This window comes from Melanotaenia boesemani, chromosome 12, assembly GCF_017639745.1.
Source record: "Melanotaenia boesemani isolate fMelBoe1 chromosome 12, fMelBoe1.pri, whole genome shotgun sequence".
NCBI classification, from domain to species: domain Eukaryota; kingdom Metazoa; phylum Chordata; class Actinopteri; order Atheriniformes; family Melanotaeniidae; genus Melanotaenia; species Melanotaenia boesemani.
In genome coordinates, this window is record NC_055693.1 from 13,042,936 (window position 1) to 13,066,954 (window position 24,019).

The 24,019-nt window shown below is 38.4% G+C and overlaps 1 protein-coding gene across 9 annotated transcripts in view; it reads right to left on the bottom strand.

Moving 5' to 3' along the window:
* Positions 1-217: 217 nt before the first annotated feature.
* Positions 218-24,019, bottom strand: part of mcf2lb (mcf.2 cell line derived transforming sequence-like b) — a 41,262-nt gene continuing 17,460 nt past the window's right edge. For 3 of the 9 annotated variants that reach the window (XM_042002470.1, XM_042002467.1, XM_042002472.1), the window contains exons 3-34: positions 23,411-23,525; positions 18,719-18,809; positions 15,952-16,071; positions 15,743-15,859; positions 15,328-15,477; positions 15,080-15,204; positions 13,720-13,834; positions 13,498-13,617; positions 12,945-13,136; positions 12,658-12,849; positions 12,229-12,388; positions 10,950-11,005; positions 10,768-10,853; positions 10,555-10,621; positions 10,352-10,467; positions 10,160-10,229; positions 9,998-10,090; positions 9,810-9,902; positions 9,585-9,710; positions 7,458-7,679; positions 7,282-7,374; positions 7,089-7,167; positions 6,866-6,938; positions 6,101-6,207; positions 5,724-5,816; positions 3,840-3,899; positions 3,297-3,362; positions 3,090-3,167; positions 2,618-2,727; positions 2,311-2,423; positions 1,326-1,429; positions 218-1,231 (exon numbers count right to left, since the gene is read on the bottom strand). In XM_042002470.1, coding sequence (XP_041858404.1) covers positions 1,152-1,231; positions 1,326-1,429; positions 2,311-2,423; positions 2,618-2,727; positions 3,090-3,167; positions 3,297-3,362; positions 3,840-3,899; positions 5,724-5,816; positions 6,101-6,207; positions 6,866-6,938; positions 7,089-7,167; positions 7,282-7,374; positions 7,458-7,679; positions 9,585-9,710; positions 9,810-9,902; positions 9,998-10,090; positions 10,160-10,229; positions 10,352-10,467; positions 10,555-10,621; positions 10,768-10,853; positions 10,950-11,005; positions 12,229-12,388; positions 12,658-12,849; positions 12,945-13,136; positions 13,498-13,617; positions 13,720-13,834; positions 15,080-15,204; positions 15,328-15,477; positions 15,743-15,859; positions 15,952-16,071; positions 18,719-18,809; positions 23,411-23,525 — 3,482 coding nt within the window. In that variant the 3' untranslated portion in view covers positions 218-1,151. The remainder of the gene's footprint in view (positions 1,232-1,325; positions 1,430-2,310; positions 2,424-2,617; positions 2,728-3,089; positions 3,168-3,296; positions 3,363-3,839; positions 3,900-5,723; positions 5,817-6,100; positions 6,208-6,865; positions 6,939-7,088; positions 7,168-7,281; positions 7,375-7,457; positions 7,680-9,584; positions 9,711-9,809; positions 9,903-9,997; positions 10,091-10,159; positions 10,230-10,351; positions 10,468-10,554; positions 10,622-10,767; positions 10,854-10,949; positions 11,006-12,228; positions 12,389-12,657; positions 12,850-12,944; positions 13,137-13,497; positions 13,618-13,719; positions 13,835-15,079; positions 15,205-15,327; positions 15,478-15,742; positions 15,860-15,951; positions 16,072-18,718; positions 18,810-23,410; positions 23,526-24,019) is intronic. The other 6 variants (XM_042002476.1, XM_042002468.1, XM_042002471.1 and 3 more) reach the window with 5 other exon arrangements.

Genomic DNA, 24,019 nt, shown 5'->3' on the forward strand with positions numbered 1-24,019 from the left:
CAGCCAACCTAATGTCAGCTCATTATTACAGTTGTCATTTTAATAGACTAATTTTTCTATGCATTTTGAAATCAAAGTCTATAGGGCAGGTTTATTAAAGGGGGAAAGATCTGGCAACCCAGTTAAACATTTTCAGTTTCATTTCTGCTCTTCACTCTATGGGAGAAAAGGAAGAAAAAAAATCACTCACTAAATGAGACAAACCAAACACAGGATATTGAATTGCCATAAGTTGTTTATGTAAAAAAATTAGACCAGTCACAAAAGAGTGACATCACCATACTTAATGTACAATATATCATCTCCATTAACAAACATCTCATGACAGACATATTAATTCACAATATCTACATTCAGAACATGATCCTTCTGAAGGGAATAAGTTATCTCTATACAGTGATCTCTGGCTCATCACACTGAGAAACATTTGTTGCATTTATGAAAGCCCAAAAAGTACTGGACCATGAGAACATGAAAGGAGAACAGTTCACACTCATTCAGGACAGCTGGTGGCAGAAAAAACGTTTCTAAAGACAGGATGGAAACTGACAGTTGGAGCATAAACACAACAAAAGGAAGGACAAGAAGGAAATCAGTGGATAAATACATATGGGTGTCTCCTAATAAACATGTCAATGGGAAACAAGGAAAACATTCAAGCTAAACAAGCCACACATATTTCTCTTTCCCTTTTTTATTATTACAGTAACATTTGAAAAATGAAAATGTTAAATTAGTGCAGATTAATGTAAAGACAGTTGTCATCCACGTGATATGCCCCACCTCTCTCCCTGAACAGAAATAGATGCATTAAGTGAGATCAGTCCTGCTGGGTCATTCATACATCTATTACATGAACATGAACATAACCAGACAAATCTGAGACTAGAGGAAAGCCACATTTCTAAACTGTGATGTTACTTGATCTGTAAATTTGTTCTGTATAATCACTGAATGATGGTTATAATAGTTAGCTACAAAAGATGTGCCACAGTCCTAACATGTAGTGCTTGTGTGTGATAAAAATGGAAAAATACAGCTTTCTGTGCAAAATTAAGAAGAGTACTGATGTTGGCAACACAGCACAGATACAGCAACATGATGCTAGCATTCTGGAGGGCAGTTCCATGACGGCGGAAGTACTGAAGAGTTCAGGGTTTGATGTCCGAGAAGTTTGTGTAGGCTTCACTGCAGCTGGATGATGTGCTGAGGTTACCAGAGCCACTGCCTTCTATTGGAAACCCACACACACATACAGACAGATTACTCTCAGATGTTTCAGCTGTGTGTTGAACTGCTTAATTTGGAACTGTTTCTTTGAATACCTGAGCTGGTGAGAGACTGGCAAGACTTGGACTTTCCAATGAGGGTGATAAGATTAGCAGCAGCAATCCAGCCCTCCTTCGATGTGTTCAGGTTACGCACAAACCTAGACAGACACACAGTATTAGTGACAGTAGTTGTGGAAAATGCACCGTACTTGCAAGTGTGTAAAAGCATCTCTTACATTCTGTGTAAACCTTTATATTCTATTTAAAGTGCACAAATAATTTTGTTGTTCATAAAATGATAATCTACACATAAAACTGGTTTTAGTCACTTAATGAATACTTAAATGTAGGCCTAAACATGGAGGCCTGGGTGTGTTAAATCACACCAAATACAAATTCTACTTACAAGAGTTTATATAGGTTGTGTTACTTAACCCAAGGACATCATCTCTGCACCGTTACTGATGTTTGACAGATGAGATACTGCTGCACTGCACAAAGCTCTCCAAGTCTTCTAAAGTTACAGTTGTCTTATAAGAACATGTTGTTCTGTCATTTAAATTCTCACTGTGCAAACAAACATGCAGCACTGTATTAAAATGGTGGTGGATTGAAGCAGCTTGGAAGCAGAAACTTTATCTATAACTGGAATCCATTTAACAGTTTTCTGTCTTTCTTCTGGTTCAGATGCTGATGAAACACTGCTGCAGGTAATTAACAGGTGAAACTGTGGAGAATGAAGGTTTGGATGATGCTGTAATTTCTTTTATTAGTAACACAACCACTTCATCTTATGACAATTCCATGATATTTTACTGGTAAGAATACACCAGCATGTTTTTATGTTCTAATTATTGCATATATTCTAAAAATTTCATAGCACTGCAACAAGTCAGAAAGCAACTATTAATTATTTTCACCTTTTCAAGTTTTAAAAGAAAGGGTAAAAATCTGAAGGGTTTTACCAGAGAACTCAGGTCATGGTGCTGCTGTAATGTGTTTTTCTGCTTTTCACAGAACGGAAAGGTTTTATTCTCACCACTGTCCATCGCCTTCCTCCTTCACCAGCTGAACCATGTCTCCACTCTTCACTGAGAACTCTTGAGCACCTACTTTCTCATAGTCGGCCATCACGGTGTATTTCCCAGCACACTGCAAACAACGGTGCATACGAAAAAAATTAGCCACCACAAAAGTTCAGGATTTATCATAACTAAGATGATTAAAAGCTGCACCGATCAATGTTGTAGCACTGACAACTGAGAGATGCTGCTCTGCAAGAGGTAAAAACAAAAAAGCTAAATAATGAATGCTTGCAATAATGTGACTGCAACAATATAACTCACCAGCTTCTTGATGTTTTCATCCTCTGGGTCAGAATTAAGAGGATCCTCAGCGCTGGAATAACCTTCATGTTCTTCAGATGCATCCAGAGACAGAGAGGCCTTGTTCCAGCCTGAACAAGTGAGACAAAGGCAGGTGTTAACTTTACAGCTGCTATCAGGCTTTTGTGTGAAATGCAGTGAAAGATCTACAAGTGTGAATAGGAAAAAGGACAAACCACTTTCAGTGAAGGGAAACAGCTAAACCCAGGAATCCTCACGACTCAATCAGTTCCAAAACTGTGACCACTAAGATTGTGGAGGCAGCATGCATTTCTAAATTTCTTACAAAGTTAACAAAGTGGCAGGAAAGTATTCCTTTATGTGAGTGGCTAATTCAACTCGAAAGGAAAAGAGTCTCCCAGTGAAGGGTTTGTTCAGTTGTGAAACAGTGGGCTGACACATAGTCAGCATGAGAGAGCCATTGCCAGTATACCTCTCCATTTATTCTGTAAGAGACTAGAGGTGCTGAACCACCTGGCTCTGGTCAGGTGGAGGGAAGGAGGACCTGCATCTGAGGGACATGAGGCACAGCTGGTAACTCACCCAGCAACAGCTACAGACAGCTTTAATATTTTTAGAGGATGGGTGTACTTAAGAATCACATATGAACAACCAGACAAAATGCAGATAAACAGACTACCTTTGAAGCCAAATGGAGTGGGATCACTCTGGCGTTTCGTCTTCTGATCTGGGCTGGTGGGAGAGCCTACCATCAAACCAGAAAAGTAGAGACAAGTGGTGTTGTTAAGGCTTGAAAGAGATTTCAACCAAAACATAGTAATCAAAAGGTAAATAAACAGCAATTTCAGCTCAGACTAAATGATATACAGGTGGGTGGAGGAGAGAAGTAACAACTGGGAATATTAATTCTAACAAGGTGTTTCTGCAAAAAGCAGCTCAGTGCTGTAGCACGTTAAGGTGGAAGAAGCCATCTTAAAGAAATTTGTTTTTAACACTTCCATTTTTCACGAAAAGGACAACTAGCCATCCAAACTACTACCAGTGCTCTGGTTAAAGAGATAACAGACACTAGCACACGATTCCCAAAATGAAAGGGGCAGGATATTCTTAAAAACCGGAAGGGTAGGGCCAAATGAGGTAATTGGGGTTGGACAGGAATGTTTTTTGTAAAGAAGACATAGAACAAGACAAAGTAAAACTAGAGTCTAGAGCTGTGTGATACCTGGTGATGGGAAGATTATAATGGGTAATGTAAAACTTTTGTCATCAGTAGTTGAGGGTTCTGTGGACAGAAGGATGTCTGTAAAATACAGTTTCCATCATAGACTGAGAAATAGTTTCTATCTGGTTTATTTAGTCTACAGGGTGTCATGATTAGGGCTATTTTTTTGGCAGAACTTCACCAAGAGGACTGTTACCACAAAAATTAGACTAGTTTAGTTCACCTCTGAAAATATACTGTTAAAAAAAATAAAGGGAACACTTAAACAACACAATGTAACTCCAAGTCAGTCACACTTCTGTGAAATCAAACTGTCCACTTAGGAAGCAACACTGATTAACAATCAATTTCACATGCTGTTGTGTAAATGGAATAGACAACAGGCGGAAATTATAGGCAATTAGCAAGACACCTCCCATAGAGGAGTGGTTCTGCAGGTGGTGACCACAGACCACTTCCCAGTTCCTGCTTTCTGGCTGATGTTTTGGTCACTTTTGAATGCTGGTGGTGCTTTCACTCTAGTGGTAGAATGAGAAGGAGTCTACAACCCACACAAGTGGTTCAGGCAGTGCAGCTCATCTAGGATAGCACATCAACGCGAGCTGGGGCAAGAAGGTTTGCTGTGTCTGTCAGCGTAGTGTCCAGAGCATGGAGGCGCTACCAGGAGACAGGGCAGTACATCAGGAGATGTGGAAGAGGCTGTAGGAGGGCACTAATCCAGCAGCAGGACCGCTACCTCCGCCTTTGTACAAAGAGGAACAGGAGGAGCACTGCCAGAGCCCTGCAAAATGAGCAGGCCACAAATGTGCATGTGTCTGCTCTAATGGTCAGAAACAGACTGCATGAGGGTGGTATGAGGGCCTGATGTCCACAGGTGGGGATTGTGCTTACAGCCCAACACCATGCAGGATGTTTGGCATTTGCCAGAGAACACCAAGATTGGCAACTTCGCCACTGGCGCCCTGTGCTCTTCACAGATGAAAGCAGGTTCACACTGAGAACATGTGACAGACGTGACAGAGTCTGGAGACACCGTGGAGAATGTTCTGCTGCCTGGAACATCCTCCAGCATGACCAGTTTGGCAGTGGGTCAGTAATGGTGTGGGGTGGCATTTCTTTGGGGGGCCACACAGCCTTCCATATGCTCGCCAGAGGTAGCATGACTGTCATTAGGTACAGATGAGATCCTCAGACCCCTTGTGAGACCATACGCTGATGCGGTTGGCCCTGGGTTCCTCCTAATGCAAGACAATGCTAGACCTCATGTGGCTGGAGTGTGTCAGCAAGACGAAGGCATTGATACTATGGACTGGCCTGCCCGTTCCCCAGACATTAATCCAACTGAGCACATCTGGGACATCATGTCTCGCTCTATCCACCAACGCAACGTTGCACCACGGACTGTCCAGGAGTTGGCGGATGCTTTAGTCCAGGTCTGGGAGGAGATCCCTCAGGAGACCATCTACCACCTCATGCCCAGGTGTTGTAGGAAGGTCATACAGGCACATGGAGGCCACACACACTACTGAGCCTCATTTTGACTTGTTTTAAGGACATTACTTCAAAGTTGGATCCGTCTGTAGTGTGTTTTTTCACTTTTGAGTGTGACTCAAAATCCAGACCTCCATGGGTTAATAAATTTGATTTCCATTGATAATTTTTGTGTGATTTTGTTGTCACCACATTCAACTATGTAAAGAACAAAGTGTTTAATAAGAATATTTCATTCATTTGGATCTAGGATGTTATTTTAGTGTTCCCTTTAATAATAATTAAAAAATGTATATAATAAATAAAAATCTGACTTTTACTGAACTGAAATGTTTTCGCATTTTACAACAATATGAAATGCTTGTAAAGAAAATGACAACGGCCTGCAGTTACCTTTCTGAGCTTTGAGGTTACTGAATCCCTGTAAAGTAAATCGCTTTTTAGCCACAGCAGCTCTGTCTGAGGTCGGGCTTGTCACAACCTCATCTGACCCCAAGGAAAAGCAAGAAGACGGGACAGACAGACAAAAAAATGGAGGGAAGGAAGGAAGACGGTAAGTTAAGCAAAGAAGAAAATAATCAAAGTGGGAAGAAGTCCTTGGGACACATAAGGTTAAAACATAATTCAGTCATTAGAAGAGGGGACTAAGAAGGTATAGTAAGTTGTTTGCACAACATACACACTCCAAAAAGAAGAGATTAATTTAAAAAAATATAATAATAAAAAAAATTCTCACAAACAAGTCTACCTAATTTGGTTTCCCTACTCACCTTTTCCTGTGAGCTTTGGTGAAGATGAGGAGTGGACATCAAGGCTACAGGGCTCAGCTTTCTTCTCCTCTCCCTTTTTAAAGCTCTTCTGACCAGACTTAAATGGACTGTGGGTGGACAGAGTGAAATGTAAAGTTTCATCAACCTCTGAATGAACCAACAGAGATGATTCACAGTTCAAAGTTTACAGCTTAAGGTGGAACGTAGTATCTTTGGAATCACTAAAAGGAAAAATAAAGTCCACATCAACCTTCACACTGTTGTTGGCCTTGAAGATATTAGACTTCTGCAACTTCCATGCCTCATCTTGGCTCAGTTTTTCTAACTTGTGACAAGGCGCAAGTCTTTTTTTCAGATCCATAGAAGTCATACTGGCTGCTTTACAAATGTAATTATATATGCATGTCCCTCCAGATGATACAAAGCCTGACTCAGTAAGGAAAAGTTCTGCTGGAGAAGTTGCCATCTTTGCACTGGCAAAAAATGTCCCACACTGCACCAAAAATAACTAAATAAAAGTCTAGAAGAGACAATATGAACCATGTTTTTTTAAAGAGACTGAGAGACCCTCATTATTGTATCAGCCTTAGCTTGAATTCTGACTTTATCCTTCATCTCCAGAGCAGTTTAGATGCTTATTTAATTTTGCAGAGTTTAGTTATGTAATAGGGCTGATGGACCAGATAAACGGACAAAGAATATCACGTATCGCGCTGTCCACTGAAATTCTAAGAGAAAATAAATTAGATTGGGATTCAGACTTACCTGAGATTTACTGTCCCACTGGGCGCAGGTGGAAACTGGAAAACTTGATCTGGTCCCCTCTGCTGGCTGGCTTCTGAACCACAGAGAGGGAGAACATCCACATCAAAGCAGGCACAGCAATACTGACATCCTAATTTCAGATAAGATTTTTGTCTGTTTATAATTTAATATGGACTTTAAATATTGATACAGCATTTATAAATGGTTTTTATTCTCTATGTACCTCTGCAAGCCTCCAGCTGGGTTGTCAGTACCTTCCTGATCTCATTGACCCATGTGGTTTTTACTTCAGCTGTTGGTGCCTGCAAAGGAGCATACAAAAATAAATAAATAAATATTCAAGCCCATTAATTTAAACTACAAAATGTTCATTACTAGGGATACTAAGTCACAATTATTCCCATGCATTTATTTACCTGAACAATGTAGACCTCTTCTCTGGAGTTGCACCAGATTTCAAACTTTTTGTTGTCTCCCTTTGCATTTTCTGTAATACCCACTGCAGTCATCTGCTCAACAAATTATGGAGATGTTTATTGTACGATCAACAGATGTGAGACAAATTCAACATTACTAATAAGCAAGGACTCACATTGAGAGACTGTTTGAAGCTGTATGAAGGAGCTTTCTCATAGCCCTCCCCGTTCTCCTCCCTCTTCTTGCAGAACAGCAGGGCTTTCTCATGGAGGAAGAGATGTCTCTGCATGGGCTTGAAACGAGCCAGATCCTTAACCTTGGCGTGGCCTTTTTTGTGCTCTGTCCACACGCTGAATGACCCTTGCATCAGGAGCTTACCCAGCTCACTGAGATTTCCCTGAGAAAGAAAAGGGTTTAAGAGAAAGATCTTGCATGAAGCAACTGATAAACCACAGAGCACGCACGTCTCAAATGGTGAGTTGAGACCATAATTTGATATTAAAAAGTGTTTTTTTCAGTGTTCTACTATGTACCAGTATAATTTAGAGTGCCTGAATTCTAACAAACATGTCAGCTATGTGAATGATGTGCTTCTATAGGCACCTGGTAGCTGCTGCCAGGTATAGACTATATAACACTTCTGTTTTCAGGAACATCTGCCTTATTTCCAAAGTGACTGAATTATATACCTACATATCTGTAGTGTAATGTTAATTGCACATATAATCAGGTTTAAAAGAATTTAGTCATTGCATTTGCACAATTTGTGTATTTGTGTCTTAACACACAACCACAGCACAAATTCAGAGATGAACATTTTAAGGCTTTGACTTTACTGCTTTCTTGGCACAGTTAAAGGGATCACTGTGTTGTGTCTCATCTGTCTCCTGCTATGAAGCAGATATGTGTGGAGACGCTCATCAGTATTTCTAAAACTTAGATGAAGTGTATTTGTAGTCAATGACTGCCAGACATGTGCAACTCATGGACCTGATTCAAAGGTTTTCAGCACTTTGGATCATATTCACACGAATCTTGCATCCACACAATAATCATCTGTACTCCTTTTACTAAATACAAATAGCTATTTACAAATAATGAATGTGCATTTAGAGTTTTTAAGCAAGTTCTTCAGGCCATGACACGTTTTAATAGCAATGCAATTTAGTAATAGGAAACATACCGTGATTTATCTGTACATCTGTGCCTCTGTCTTGCTCATTTCTAAGTATGAATTGCAGCCCAAGTTGCTGCCTATGGTCATTATGCTCTCCTTACACGAACTGATACACATTTCCCCCCATTTATAACTTGCTGACCTTTTAATGTATTGTTCTTTTAAAAGCATACTCCATTAAGGCTGTGTTGCTGATTTCCATTCTTTGTTTTTGTTTTCTGTTTGTGATTACAGAAATTAGATCTCAGTTTAATAAAAAAAAAACATACTTGTTTTTTGTTGTTGCTTTTATCATCATGTCTCTTTAGTAGTGGTGCAGTGCCAAGATATACATATAAAAATTAGGAGACTGCCTGAATCAACTGATGGCTTAAAAAGGGAGAGTAAATCAGGTTTGTGCAGTTCTCATGGTGAATCACACAATCCCAGATTTATAAAAGAGGACCATGCCTACACACACAGCTTTACAAATCTGGAAAAAACAAACAAAAAAAAAAAAAAAAAAAAAAAAAAAAAAAAAAGCCAAACCACACACATACGCACATTTCTGCATTTGCACAAATACAGTTTTAGTTTAGAAACTACACACAGTTTTATGCATCTAGTCCCAAATCTTTTTCCTTTATTTAATATGGAATAATGCAGAAAGCTTTACCTGGCCTTGAAATAGTTTAGTGGTCAAAAGTAAAGTGATTTTTTTAAGCATGTAAGACTGGATGGAAAATGAAAGCAATAGCTTCTTAAAGTTAATATTTTTGGTAAAGTCTTAAATTAGTTTACGCTTAATTTGAGCTTAATGTTTCTATTTAATCCCATCCTGACTGCTTCATTTCAAAGTCATTGAGTCATGGAGACATGTAAAATCAAGATAGTGTTGTCACCTTGCAGATTGATGGAAATATATACAAACATTCATCTGCATATGTGTTGTTTAAATCTTATTCATGATGTAAATAGTGCAAAACACAGTACCATATGGTGCTACTCTTTTTGGGAAACATGGTATATTAATCCAAAATAATGCAGTGCAGACAAATCACTCCAGTCATTTTCAAATGCTATATTTACTGTGTCTCTTTAATCTGTTCTTGGATTGGTAAGCCTGGGGCCTGTTTTTACACTCACCTCATATCCTGTAATTGCAATGAGGTGCATGGAGTCATTGACAGCCTTGAGAATACCCAAGATGGAGGTCAACGCCTCCTGCAGGTCTTCAGCTCCGTCACAACCCTTACTGTACTTCAGCATTTCCTGTAGTCAGAAACAAACAAACAAGTAGTAAAAACAACACACAAATAGATCCCAGTAGGACGAGTACAATTCATTTGCATCCAAAAGATAAATTTATACCTTTAGTAGCAGCTGATATTTGGTAATCCTTTGAACTGGCTTCAGCAGATAAGAATCTAAACCCAGCTTATGTTCCAGCTTTTTCTGACACTCCTGATAAAATTAGAAAATGTAAAAGAGGATCAAATAAAACCTGAAGCTGAAAAAATGTGCTGATTGTTTGCTCATTTGGAAGCAGGGTAGTTCACCTGGAAGAAGGCGCAGTCTGAGCACTGCCTCCAAAGGCTTTCGGAGCGAGGTTTGTTGTGACAGTACTTCTCATAGATCTGCAGGTCTGTCATCTGAGAAGAAAAAATTATTAGTATCTAAGAAAGCTTGTCATAGTGTTTGCCAACAGATTTATGACTCACCCTCTCTAAAAAGCACCTTCCAACCAGCTCTGGGCAGTCAGTGTACTGTTCCAACTCTCTCAAAAAAGTTCTGGAGAAAATAAATAATTTTACTGTTTAGTGTTGAGATAAAACAGAATAATTGGGGTAAACGTTCAAATGTCACATTATGGTGCAGATTTCATCAATGACCACCAGGTGGCGCTCAGTCACCTTTTGTGAAAGTGGTAAATTTCTGGCATGTTCCCAAACAGAACCTCCTTTTTGTTCTGCAAAGGGGCTGGGATGAGGTGAGACATTGCTGGATTATCCATCTCAGAGGCATATCCCTATAATAAAAACAAAAATAAGGCAAGACATCCCTGGCACAGGTAAAAAACACAGCCTAGAAAACCTTCTGTGGAATGAATACACACCTGCAAAACACAGAGCAGCTCCTCCACGTAGGCTCTTTCAGTTTCCAGCAGCTCATTCATGACATGCCTGCAGACAAAACACATAAAAACGAGGGGTTTGGTGTACTCAGAAAAGGTATAAACAGCGCTGAAGATAATGAGATAACCATTTTCACACAGTCCATCTGCTGTGTAATTTGATTACAGATGAAAGAGTTACTGCTGATCCCTCACCGCCTGAGCACAGCCAGGTTCTCCTCCTCCTCTGACAGAGACGCATGTCTGCTGTTACCATCTCCGTTCTGCAGTTGCCCGTTGCCCTGCAGAGTGAAAAGAAAGAAGTGTGATCACTTTAAATACCACATTTTTAAACTTTAGAGGCAGAATGCAGACGCAAACAAAAACAGGAAACTTACTTTGTCACAGCTGTTGTTGGAGTCTGAGCAGTTTTTCTCCTGTTTCAGTCTGTGCGCTGTGGAAGAGAAAAATAATTATGTAAAGACTTCATTTCTTTTATCTATTTATTTACTGTCAGACAAGACAATTTATGCATGTTTTAGCTGATTCTCAGCTCTTATATTATCTGAGATAATACACAGTCTTTATAACAAGAATCAAGCATTTATTTAATGTTTCTTTTAATAACAGAAAATGTATAGCTTTTTTTTTTAAAGCGAAATAAACAAAATGTGACCTTTTCTGTAATTAATCTACACGGAATATGGTGAATCTAGATTATAATGTAAATTTTCATGCAGTTAAATAAATTGATTTAACGTTTAATAGTCTGACTTATACACTACTCATAAAAAGTTAGGGATATTCAACTTTTGGGTGAAATCTACAGAAAAAGTAAAATGCTGATGCTACACTGATGTCATATCATGAATGTAGGACATTTCAGTAGAATCATGTGATGGTAATTCATCCATCATAAATCATTAAGTGAAAGAAAACTAAACAACAGTGGTGGGTGTGCCTCAACCTCAACGTAAAATGTCAATATATCATTAACCTGTTATGTTTTCAGTCTTGTTTTGTTCTAATGGTGTCTACATGTGAACAGAATGATGATGAAGAGGACTGTTTAGATACAAAATACAGAAACCAGAACATTTAGTGGTCCATTCATGTTTCAGACACTTGATTTGGTTTTTTGTGGCTAATCATCTTGTTAGAAAACAGCTTGTTTTAAAATAAGGACCTAAACTTTGAGAAGTTGTACATGTGCATTTAAAGGTTTGGAGAGAGTCAAATTAAGCTCACCTATAAAAGTTGTAATGACTTTTGGGTTCATTCTAACATCATGCAAAAAGTCAAAAATTCCTAACTTTTTGTGAATAGTGTATAATTAAGGATTTACCAATTAAGGATTTGCTATATTGCTAAAGACAATTATTATAAGAACAGATGTGAGCAAATAATATAAATGCATAACCAGAACATAAAGTTTATACCCCTTAAAACTTGCTTTAGGCATGTTTCAGGAACAAATATTAAACAAAATTTCTATATAAATACTTTTGATACATCGTGTCTGAAACTTTGCCTTTTCAAATAATGAAAATGTAATTTAATTGCCATGTAAAATCTACATAAAAATGAAACTATTTGTACCATTAGTATAAACAGCATTTAAGACCTTCAAATAACTAAGAGCACAAAACTCTCAAAAGTGGCTGTGTGAAGACTTACCGGGTGAGCTGAGAGGCGATTTGATGAAGGCTTCAGGTCTTGGGGCTACTGGCTGTACAGGCCTGGTTTGTTTGGCTGCTAGCTTCTTGAGGCTGACCCTCCTCTTATCAAACATCTCCTGCATGGAGGCCTGCTTCTGGTAAACTTTCTCCACTTGGTCCTAACACAGAAGAAGCCATCGGAAGAATGCCATCAATAACTCATGCTTGTTTAGGGGTTTCATGTTTAGTGTGTCAGCAGCAATCCAGCAGCAACACCATAATATGAGACCTAATGCTATTTTGATGTTAGACACATGACAATAATCTATCCATAACGCAGCTGCTCATTTCTGTTTACTATAACTGCATCAAGTTATTACAATCCAACTGAGCAGCAGAGTGATGTTTAAATGCAACAGATATTCTTCTCACATGCTGGTTTACTTACCCTGAGCTGCTGGTTCAGCACAGCCTCATACTCCTTCCAGATGGTGCTGAGGTCAGTCAGTTGGTTCTGACCTGCGTTGTCCAGGTAACGCTCCAGCTCCTGCAGGGCCAACTCTGCCCCTTCATGTGATTGACACTTGTCTACTGGCTGAGATGCCAGCAGATAAATTCCATCATCAACCCATCGGGATGCCTGAGGATGACAGCAATAGAAGACGATAGTTTAAATATATGACCATCATGACAAGGTGGTTATGGTAGAGGTGTTTGTGTGTGTGGTCTTCTCACTCTCTCCAACCGATGGTGCAGCTCCATGGCTTTAAGCAGGTGGTCCTTTTTGGATCTCAGATTGCTGCTCACGTTCTCACTGACTTCTCTGAGCTCGCTGCATTTGGGCTGAATGGAGTCTTCAGCATAGTGAGAGTTCTGGATAAGTTTATCACCCTCATGACACAAGGCCAAAGCTCTGTCCACAATCTCCTGAGGACCCAAGTGAATGGAGAGTGTAGTTATTTAGGCTATTAATTTTCAACTAATTTTAAACTTGAGGATGAATTATGTAACTTGTTTTAAATTTTTCAAAGTTGGTTGTTATTTTTACCACAAAAGGAAAGAAAAGAAAAACGATACAGTATAAATTCTGAAATGGATGCTGCAAAAATAAACTGCATTTTTATCAAATATAAACCAGCAGTGTTACAATTAAATAAACTAATTAAAAGCACAAATGTTATCCAACAACAATCAAAGCTGAGAATTCGACTAAACCGTGTTATTAAAGTATTATTTACCACGTCGTGTGTGGACAAAGCCTTAATTATAGGGGTTGGTTGTGACTTACACAGACTCTCTCCTCATAGGTGGTGAGTTCACAGAGGATATGGTCAGCATGGGCTGGGCTGATCCCCACTTCAGAGAAGGTTGCAAGTTTCTCAGACACCTGATCCAGCAGAGCCCTCACCTGCAGAAGAGACATCACATTCAGTTTTGAAGTTTAAAAGGAATAATGTTATCTGGAGCATCATAAGTAACATTTCAGTTGTGTTAACTGACTCCAGCTCACCTCTTTGTAGTTATGCTCGAAGTGGCGCAGTTGCAGACACTGCTCCAGTTTGGTCTGATGCCTCACCCAGAACTCATCGAAAGCCCTCTCTGTCTCATCCAGCTGAGACAGCAGCCTGACAAAACAGGTAAATGAGATAGAAATTAATTAAACAGGAAATGGCATAGGGATGCTCATGGAGGTATTTTGAGTTTCTTGTTTTTCTGTTTGCATGTGTGCATGTGATGCAGGGCTAGTTGATAGCACACGCTGCCTTGACAACTAAAATTTGCAGCATAGCCACGAGAGACTAGATGGCCAAGACCGTAACAAATATCCAGCTTTAATCTTCGTTTCATCTTTATATTACTACTATTTGCACTTATTAGTGATTTCCTTTGGATCAATATTTATTAGATGTTTGATTCTTTAATGACATAATTACCCAGCAAACTTTTGCTTTTATTATGCTTTAATTTGGTTTTTGTCTTTTTTATTCAAGTCAGAGACTTTTTATTGTATGTTTTACGTTCTTTTTCTCTTTTATCCACCACTTTGGTCAACCTTTGTTTAATAATGTGACAGGACAGATGTGACTACTAGGAGACTGAAAGGCACTAACAACAATTCTGACATCTTACTTCTTTGCTCAAAAGCAAATATCAATCTCACATCATGAAATACTTAAAAATAGATGAAGTCTAAGTGACTACAAAAGCCAGTACAGGAGTGCGTTTAACACGCTTCAAATCTAATGGCAAGCAGGGGGCAACTTCTAATGAAGTTTATGTTCTCAGCCACCAGCTGAAGTAATCTTTCATCAAGCAAGATGGTCATTTTGTGTTAACTTGGATTTAAAGTTGAATGTGTTATAATGTAATGTAAAATTTCACTAAGGCTTTCTTATATGCTGCTAACCACTAGGCATATTTTGTTTCAGTGGTTCCCAGTATATACCAGTCACTCTTTAAGCCCCAATACTGAACTTTGGCAGATTTTCACACGGTGGTGTTCCCTAATGAAAGCTAAATCAGCATCCGTCTTGCATCCTGTTTTATCTCTGTGCTCTTTCCAGCCAGTAAAAACCAGACTGATGCTGGTTATTGTTTTATCTCTTGCTGTCACTTTCTCTCTTCCTTTCCCTCTATTCCTCAAATATCCTCCTGCATTTCTTTGATAAAAATGTATCTCCTATATTACCCAACAATTCAACATCAATTTGCTTAAAAGATGTTTGGAAGGATACATTGCCACAGTCAACTATAAGATGAGAAATTAAAAAATATTTTCTTCAGGTGTAATATTTGGATCTTTTACACCAGTAACGTTAGCATTTAGTTTGTAGCATTGAAACTCCCGTTTTTTCCATCATGGCTCTAACCTTTGCACTGTTGCTAGGTTCTCCAATTCATCCTGGTTCATGTTGTGGTCTGGGTCTCGCATCACAGGCTCATTGATGCTCTCCAGCAGCATGCTGCCCTGACCCAGAGCCACCAGTATGTCCTCCTATAGATTTATGCAGACATATGGTAGAACATTTAAATCCCATAAAGATCACAAATGAATAGTATATTTACTATAAATAGAGAAAATAAAGTGCACAATATGTATGCATTTTCATTGGGTTACCTTCATTTTGTCTCTCTTGTTGGTGTGTGTGCTCAGCAGGAGTGTTGTGGCCTGGATTTCATTTGGGAGTTCAGTTTCTGCCAGTTCAGTCCCCAGTGACTGCAGGGTCTGTGCTGTTCTCTTAACCATTAATGCAAAGCCCTCAATAGCCTGAATAAAACAACACCAAACAGATTTTTAACATGCCTGCTCATCAAAAACTTGATTTTTTTTATGTTTTCCAGGAGGATTTTACGCTTTCAAGATGCAACACATAAATCACTTCTGAATGATGGCTATTAAAAATCCTGCTAATTTTAAATGTATTTGTCTTTCTTCCTTTTTATTTATGATAATTGTATCCTAAAACATTTTTTTCTGTAAGGCAAATAATTGTTGCATGAAAAAAAAGAGTTATGATCAGTATTGAACATACAGTACGATGTGAGATCCACTTCTCGTGGCAGTACTCCTGTGTTCCCCCGAGTTCCTGTGTCAGTTGGGTGCGGTCAATGTAGGAGTGCAGTTCAGTTACAGAACTCAGCATAATCACCTGAGAAACACCACATTTCACTCATCATTTGATTTTAAATAAATATTGATCATTTATGTACAATATTAGGAAAACAAGTCACTTATACTTACTGGCACCTTCATCTTGAACTCATCCTTGTTGAACTTGAAGAGGATATCTGAGAGTGTGCGTTGCAGGAGGGTTGTGGGTCTTAGAACCAGAACCAGCTGGAGGTTCGCAGGGAAGGAGCCCTGAAATTTGAATATAGATGAGGACTGTCACTTATGTAAAAAAGCTGACAGGATTCTCTTTCCCCTTCAAATTATACAGCAGTCTTCAGAAACAGTCAGTTCTCCCAGCTGACAGACAACACGTCTTATAAATTATTCCTTCCTTATGTCTCCTATTTGAGAATTCATACTAAAACACAAGAAGGAGCTTGTGTAGGAAAATCCAGGACTGACATCATTCTATGTCCCTGAAATGCTTTGGCATAAATAATAAGGAAGGAAGACTCTTTACACATGTGCATGTATATGAATCAGTCTCTCTCTTTACTGAGGTGGCACTGTTGAGTTAAAATCTAATTTGGATGCATTTTTTAATCAGCTTTTTTTTTTTTTTACTAAATCAAGAAATTTCTTTCACACCTGTCCATCCTTCTGTTATGGGTGTTGAATATATATATATATATATATATATATATATATATATATATATATATATATATATTTTATCTAAAAGACTTTTGCATCTGATTTGACATTTTCGGATGTGTATACTGTAAAAAATGGACTTGACCTTTTTGGTCAGTTGCATCTTTTATCAAACTCTACACTAAGCCAAAAAAAAAATAAAATAAAAAAAAATAAAAGAAATCTCACAAAGCAAAACTGTTTGGCTGCATGTCCACTGAACATCCACATAAATCTTCATATTTATGAAGGCATGTTTCCACGACATGCTCAGCTCGGCAGCAAAATGAATAAAGTGCCAATTAAAATGTCATGACTGACACCCACTGATGGACTGCTGAGGATGCAGTTGGATGATCGAGGGTAGACACTTAGCTCCCCTCCTGAAGCAATATTATTGTTAATGCAGCTTTAATTAGCTAATGACCTTAATGGATGGTTTGCCTGATTGGTCTTCCAACCCGAGTGAGTGGAGGAATGCTGGTGTAAGCAGACGTGATGGTAAATACATTGTTATAATAAGCCCCTTGGGAAAGGCACTGTTAGTGGTATTAATATATCAACTCAGAATTTGTCCTTGCTGACCTGCTGGAAGACAAAAGATAACTGTGCTGAAAATGGTCATTCACCATCTGAACGGATGATAGCTACAATGTGTGGAACATGCAGATGTTTTTAAATTATGGTAGTGGGTGTACAACAAAAGAGCAGCTATTTGTTATTCTATGCATGATTAATGAATTAGGCAATATTGTGCACTAACATCAGAACAGAATAATAATTCTGGAAGGATTTTTTATTTTTTTCAAAAACCACTAAAAATGACTTTTAAAGTGAAATGATATATTAATTTCCTAAGAGTTACATTTTATGAAGGAAAGATTTAGCTATGTTAAGTTCTACATATATTTATATCTTCAGTCTTTATAGGTTTTATTTATAATAACACTACAAAACGTGTCAAGTCTTGCCCTCTGAAAGTGTAATTCAGCTTCTAAGCATTCAACCATGCTGCTTGGATCTGTGGCCGCTGGCTCTCATAGTCATGGTCTACTTGTTCTTTGTGAATGGCAGACAGACCCACAGAACCCTCAAAGAGCCAGCTAAATGAACATTATGACTAGAGACTTAATTAAGACCCGTCTCTAAACACATTCCATCTTCTCCACCTCAGCTTTGCACTACAATCTGCAGCTTTCCTTGAAAGCACAATGACCCATAATCACATCCACATCCAAAAATATAAGCAATTATAAATTTAAATATATAAAAGTACCCAAAGCTCAGTCACTATAAACAGGATTTTTAACTCGACTGCACAGACCAACACATCTTCACATGTACTCACTAACTGAAGAGGCTGTCTGCTACAAAAGCTTTAATCATGTATTTAGTAGACTGGCTGAATCACTCCAAGCAGGACATTATTGCAGGGTTGACTGATTGCCCCCTATTAATGCCTGTCAACCTGTAAATGTCTGCCTTAAGGGATTAATAAAGCTTAATTTCATTTTAAATGACTGAGTGGTCTCCTATGTGTCTGGAGAAGGTTGGGGAAAAATAGCTCTGAATCTGTCTCCAAGACACTTAAACTTTTTGTAAATTTCTAACTAAACTTAGTTTTAAATTTTATTGATAGTTTTGTTGTTTTTATTGCTTATGATTGACTTGTGAAAATCTGCTGTGAAAAACAAAGCTTTCTCATATGTAATGTTGAAATAAAACTGCCCTTTACAAGTATTTTAATATTTCACAGAACATTTGCAATATCAGCAATAATAGTGTGTCCATGCTACATTGGGAGGTAATAAAAGCCAAAACTTTGTATTGTAGTGTGGAGCAGGATGTGTATCAAGAGTCCATTGTTTTAGGATAAAAAAAGAAACCCTGAAAGAGGGTCGACCCCCCCTGCAATCACCTTCCTACAGGCAGCGTGAAACACAGATAAATGTGCAGACACCGTGGTCCATTGTTTGTACAATTTCAAATTTCTGGGCAGCATGCAGTTGGTTGCTTAAGGATCCCTGCAGACTGGTGCAGTGCTCGTGAGTATCTAGGGTCTAACAAACCTCTTCCTTGCATGTGCTGACAATGAAAGGTTAGTGCACATCAGCTCCTGGACCTTTCACTAAAACAGCTGATTAAATATCTCACAAACATTCCTACATAATTCAGACAGAATGATCTGCAAACACAAACTTACTGCAATACGAAGGAGCGTCCCCTTGACAGTCGCCCATCGGTCTTGCCTGCGATCAATGACCAGGATGAAACCCACGTCTGTTGATGATAAGCTGAAACACAAAATGAAGAAATATGTTCAGAACAAACCAAAGAGTCATTGTGCCCACCTTTAAGGTTCGGGGGTGAGAATCTAGCCCAATGAATGGTAAAGAGATCACACATTGATTTTGACATAAGTCTACACAGACAAGAAACTTGGGGAGTCCTTGTAAACAAAGGAGTCCAAAAAAAGTCTTGGTGACACAGATGGGAAGCCTTTTCACAGCTTGCTGCTTTGTTATTCTGCCTCTTATCTTCTTGGACAGCTGGTGCGCTCCATAAAGTGAGATGCTGTGAAGCTCCTGCAGATTTCTTGGCCATCAGCATTACGCACTCACTTCTCTCCCTGTGACCCCTACTCCTGCTATCCTACAGTTTCACAACATAGGAGGGCAACTGCATCTCCTTGTCACCAGCAGACTCTCCCACACTAACCTGAACACATGATGCACCTACAGCACAGGTGAAAACAAGCCCCTCTGTGCCATCATCACATTACATTTAAAAAAAAAAAAGCCATAAATCCTCCAATGGTTACATTTCTTTTCCTATCTGCCGTTTAAACTGCATAGAAATGGTAGCATAATATAAAAAAAAAAGTCCATGAATGCAAAACACAGTACAAGACGTAGATCTCAGCTTGCTCTGTTTAAAGCAGAAGGAGCTAGACCACAACAGATTCCAGCATCTTGACTCCCTGCCCAGCATCTTTAAACTATCCAATAAGAGACTGGGAGCTGCTGGGATGTGAGCCAACCAAAACATGGTTGCAAGTAATGGGCAGCTCTAGTAGCCTGTCAGAGGAGTGTGATAAACACAGAAGGCGGAGCAAGTCAACTGTAAGCTTTTAGTTGTTTAAAGATGCCTCCATCGCTGTTACATTGGCATTTCTAGTGGCAATCCTCCTTTTATGTTTATTAAATTTTCATTTTGGTCTTTCATTTCCGTTTTATCTTTCCAGTGTGTATTTATTATTCTGACTCTAAGGTTAGTCTGTTATTACATAATTATTTGTACAGATTCAGGGTTGCTTTAAAAGCACAAACTGCTTGACATTTCAGCTGCTGAAGACAAGGAGGAGGGGTGGAGTGAACAAAAGCTTTACCACTAAGACATTTACAACTGCTGAGATTGTGTGTGTGTGTGTGTGTGTGTTAAGAGGGGGGGAGAGGGGGGGGGGGGTTGCTAAACATGCAGTGCCAGATGATGAAAAAAAACAAAAAAAACAAAGAAATGCCCCCCTTTTCCCCCCAGCCCTTTCATTTCAGTATCAATGTTGACAAAGGTACAGAGTCTTGAATTTAATCTTTGGTGTAACTCAGTACCTATGTGAAATATAACTGATTTTGAATAGTTATTGTTTTGATTCACTATTATGTTGCATTGCAAATAGACGGCCACAATGTAAAACATATTACACATTCAATCATTTAATTTCCTCAGTAATTTATTAAATTTCCTCTACATCAGGGTCAGAGAAGGGATAGCGCCTGTTCCAGCTGCCACCAAGCAAGAAGCAGGATAGACCCAATGCAGGCCACCATTCCAACATAGAGGTAAATGAGACAGACAGCTATTCATGCTCACTCTCAGCCAACAGTCAATTTGGAGCTATCATTTAATCCAACATTCATATATTTGGACTCTGGAAGGAAGCTGGAGCACCCGGAGAAAACCAGTGCTGGCAACAAGAGAACATACTACATCGTATTTATAAATATTTATAGAAAGTGCAATTGATTATGTTGCAGCTGCACATGCTTGAGTGTCATCATAATAATTGGATTTCTCAGGAGAAAGTGTGCAGAAGCACCTTTGAGCTGTGTGTTGAGCTGTAAAAAAGCTATGTTTAACAGCAATATAGTGATGAAGTAAATTTGCTGCATGAATGCAGATGCAGACAAAGCAACACACATTCTGCTGCACCCTCTCTTCTTTTATGGTGCTAAGCAGAAAAATGAGTATACATCCACATGATAAAATGTACCTAATTTCTGACCAAATATGTAGATGTATTCCATTAGTAAAAACCAGTCAGAACAATCCTTGTGTGCATCCTCTTGTAAAGCCAAACATTATTAAAGGCAAAGCTGGAACAATTACAAGGGCACAATTGGTATTTCCTAAAACTGTCCATAGATAAATGTCTAGAACGCTGGACAAAATATATATTAAAACTCATATGGAACAAGTTGTTACCTCATTAAAAAATTAACTGGTCAATAATCAAGCATTGCTGCAGTAACTATGCCAGTGTTTAAATTTGGTGAACACATGTTTTTTTTTTTTAGTAAATAAACACACCAATCTTTAAACAGATAATATACCATTTGAACATCTGCCTTTAATTACATCATTTGAGTTTCAGAATCGTTCTACTGAAACTGCACATTATTTTATTTTATTTTATTTTTTGACAAGGCTGAACCTCAAGGCTGTGTGTTGGGTCATCTGCCTTTAAAGATGCACTATGTAACTTTCCAACCTAAAAACTCCGCTTTTCTCAGAATGTTTGACGGCACAGTGACATTTATTACCCACATTTCTGGAGCTGTTGCGGCCCAGCAGCGTACAGTGGTCGAGAAACAACACTTCAACTTTTTTCATGGGTTACCGCATAATGTTTTAGCTGAGTTTTGCTTTACACACCGTGTCACCTGGTGTGTAATACCCGATTTAGCAAAGAAATGCACAAATACATTATCAGAGGAAGAGAGAAAGAGACAAAGCAAGAGATGCAAGATGGATGCTGAATCAAGAGGGAGAAAATCTGCAAAAATTCTGTAGTGTGTCTTTAGGTTTGTATACTTTTTTAAAAGTTTGTCCACTTATTGTAAAGTGTAAGATGAATTATGATCACACAATCATGTATCTGCATACAAAAAAATCAAAAGCAAGCTGCAGAAATACTGTAAGCTTCAGTGGTGAACATCTCTGACTGGTTATCCTAAAATCATTTAAACTGTATCTATAATTTTTTATTTTTTTGTAAATATAAACAGAGATCCAGACCCAGCTATACCTGGAACAAAATATTAGTGGTACATGATTATAAAGTATTTAGGTGTAACAATAATTCACAACTTTCCCATGATTTTTTTCCATATAAATAAAAACTTTAATTTAAATTAAGTTTACTTGGGAAAACACGATTAAATATGTGAATACATTACTTGAAAGATTTCACACAGCTTGGTTTCCCCTCTGATAAAAATGCCCATTAAACAAAATCTAAGCTTGCCCTTCAGGGTTACACTCATAGTAATTTGCTTGTAGGTTCTTTATGTACTATTAACTTGCCAGAAACTACAGAGAAAACTTAGCCTGTCACTAAATATAGCAAGACAGACTGATAATACTATTAATGAATGTAACAAAAAAGTACATTAACTCAGAAAGAAATGATAAATTAACGTTAAATCAGTGTGAATTCTATCTTTAAAAAAAACAAGTGATTTAAAAGTCTATTAAATATTAGTTTAACCCTTTACAGATGAAACAGTAGGACAGGGAACAGTCTGCCAACAATGCTCATGCATGTTAAGGGAAAGTCAAAGATAGGCATTAGTTCAGCAGTGAATGCTGATCTTAGGACACAATACATTTCACACAAACAGAAGCTGTGAAAGGTCATAATACAGATGCAGAACATCTGCTCCTGGACTTTCTTTGTCCTGTTGGGGACATCTGTCCCTCAGGTAGCTCCAGCCATCTGTGCACTTACAACAGTTTGAGCCTTAACACATCTCACCCTCATGGATGACCTTCCTGCAGAAAACCGACAGCAGTCCACAGACTTACCGAAACTAGATGAATTTACATTAGATGCCCAAAGAAAAATTTCTACTCTCTCAGATGTATAAAGTAGGTTTTGTATTTGAATTTTTATAGAGATTAAAGCCACAGAGCAAAAGAAAAAACGAACATGAAGAAAACTACATTAACACAGTTATTTGCATGTCCTAATACAAATACATAACTGTGTGAGCAAGGCTTTCTGCAAGTTGATCTCAGACTTGCACTTTCTTCATGCACAGCTCTGCTCAGCTGTCTGTATGCATTATTCAGCTTGAGCCAGTCAGACTCGCTGCAGTTTCTATTTTTGCACATTTCATCAGGATGAAGGAAGGACAAGACCAACGAAAGAGCAAATTAGAATAAAACAATAAGATCTAAACTATAAGAAAGCTATAAATAAAAATATGCAAGTCAACTTGAAAAAATGAAGGGTGATGTGGGCGGACATTTAAAGGTAAAAAGGAATTTTACCTCTTATGTCTCAAGTGGCTGATCATGTGTACTAAAGATCTGGAGCAGGCTGAGCACCCTCAGTCATCTAATTAATTTTAATTCACCCTTTTTTCCACGTCGCAGATATTCAAGTAAAAATGTACAGCTAAACAAATAGGAAGTCTGGCTGTAATTAAGCATCAGCTGCCACCTACTGGTGGACTCAATTTAAAAAGACGAATTTAGTCTTCATTGAACGGTTTTACTCTGTGTTCAGTTCTCTCAGCTTGCATGTCTTAGGTAAGTAAAAACCATGAAGATGAGATGACGTGAGATGAGAGTGCGTTTGTATGTGAGACAGTCACCCTACGTAGGATTTTACCTTGGCACACTTGTCAGGTAGGTCAGCACGTTGTGGAACTCTTTATCCGTGATCTCCCCAAATGCAGGAAATTCTGGGAACACAATGATTGGGCTGCCATTATCTCCTCTACCTCCTAAAGAAAGAGAAAGAAAAACACAAACTTTCATATTTTGAAATGCTTTAAGAATGTCTCTTTAATGATAATAGATACCATCAAGCAAAGAGACTGTAAATATCAATACTTGTCATGGCTTTTATGAGTTGAGTGTGAGGCTTCACATTGTTAGTCTGTAAAAAATGCTTTTTGTTTGATTACAGGTGGAATAAAGGAAGAAAGAGGACACTGTAGCCACATGGGGGCAGTGAAGGTAGAGCCACATTGAGATCAGAGGAGGCTGAGCAGACAAATATCCACCATAATAAATGATAAGCCAAGAAGCCACTGATTTTATTCCACAGAAAGGAGTTTAAGAGCTGAAATTCTGGCTTATGTGCGTCTTTTTTGGGATTGTGATGGGTTGGTTTGATTAGATTTGACTAACTATGGCAAATAAGCTGATAATTTAATTACTCTTAAATACAAATTATTGCATTGGGATGTTTGGCATAATTTTATATTTTTTTAAT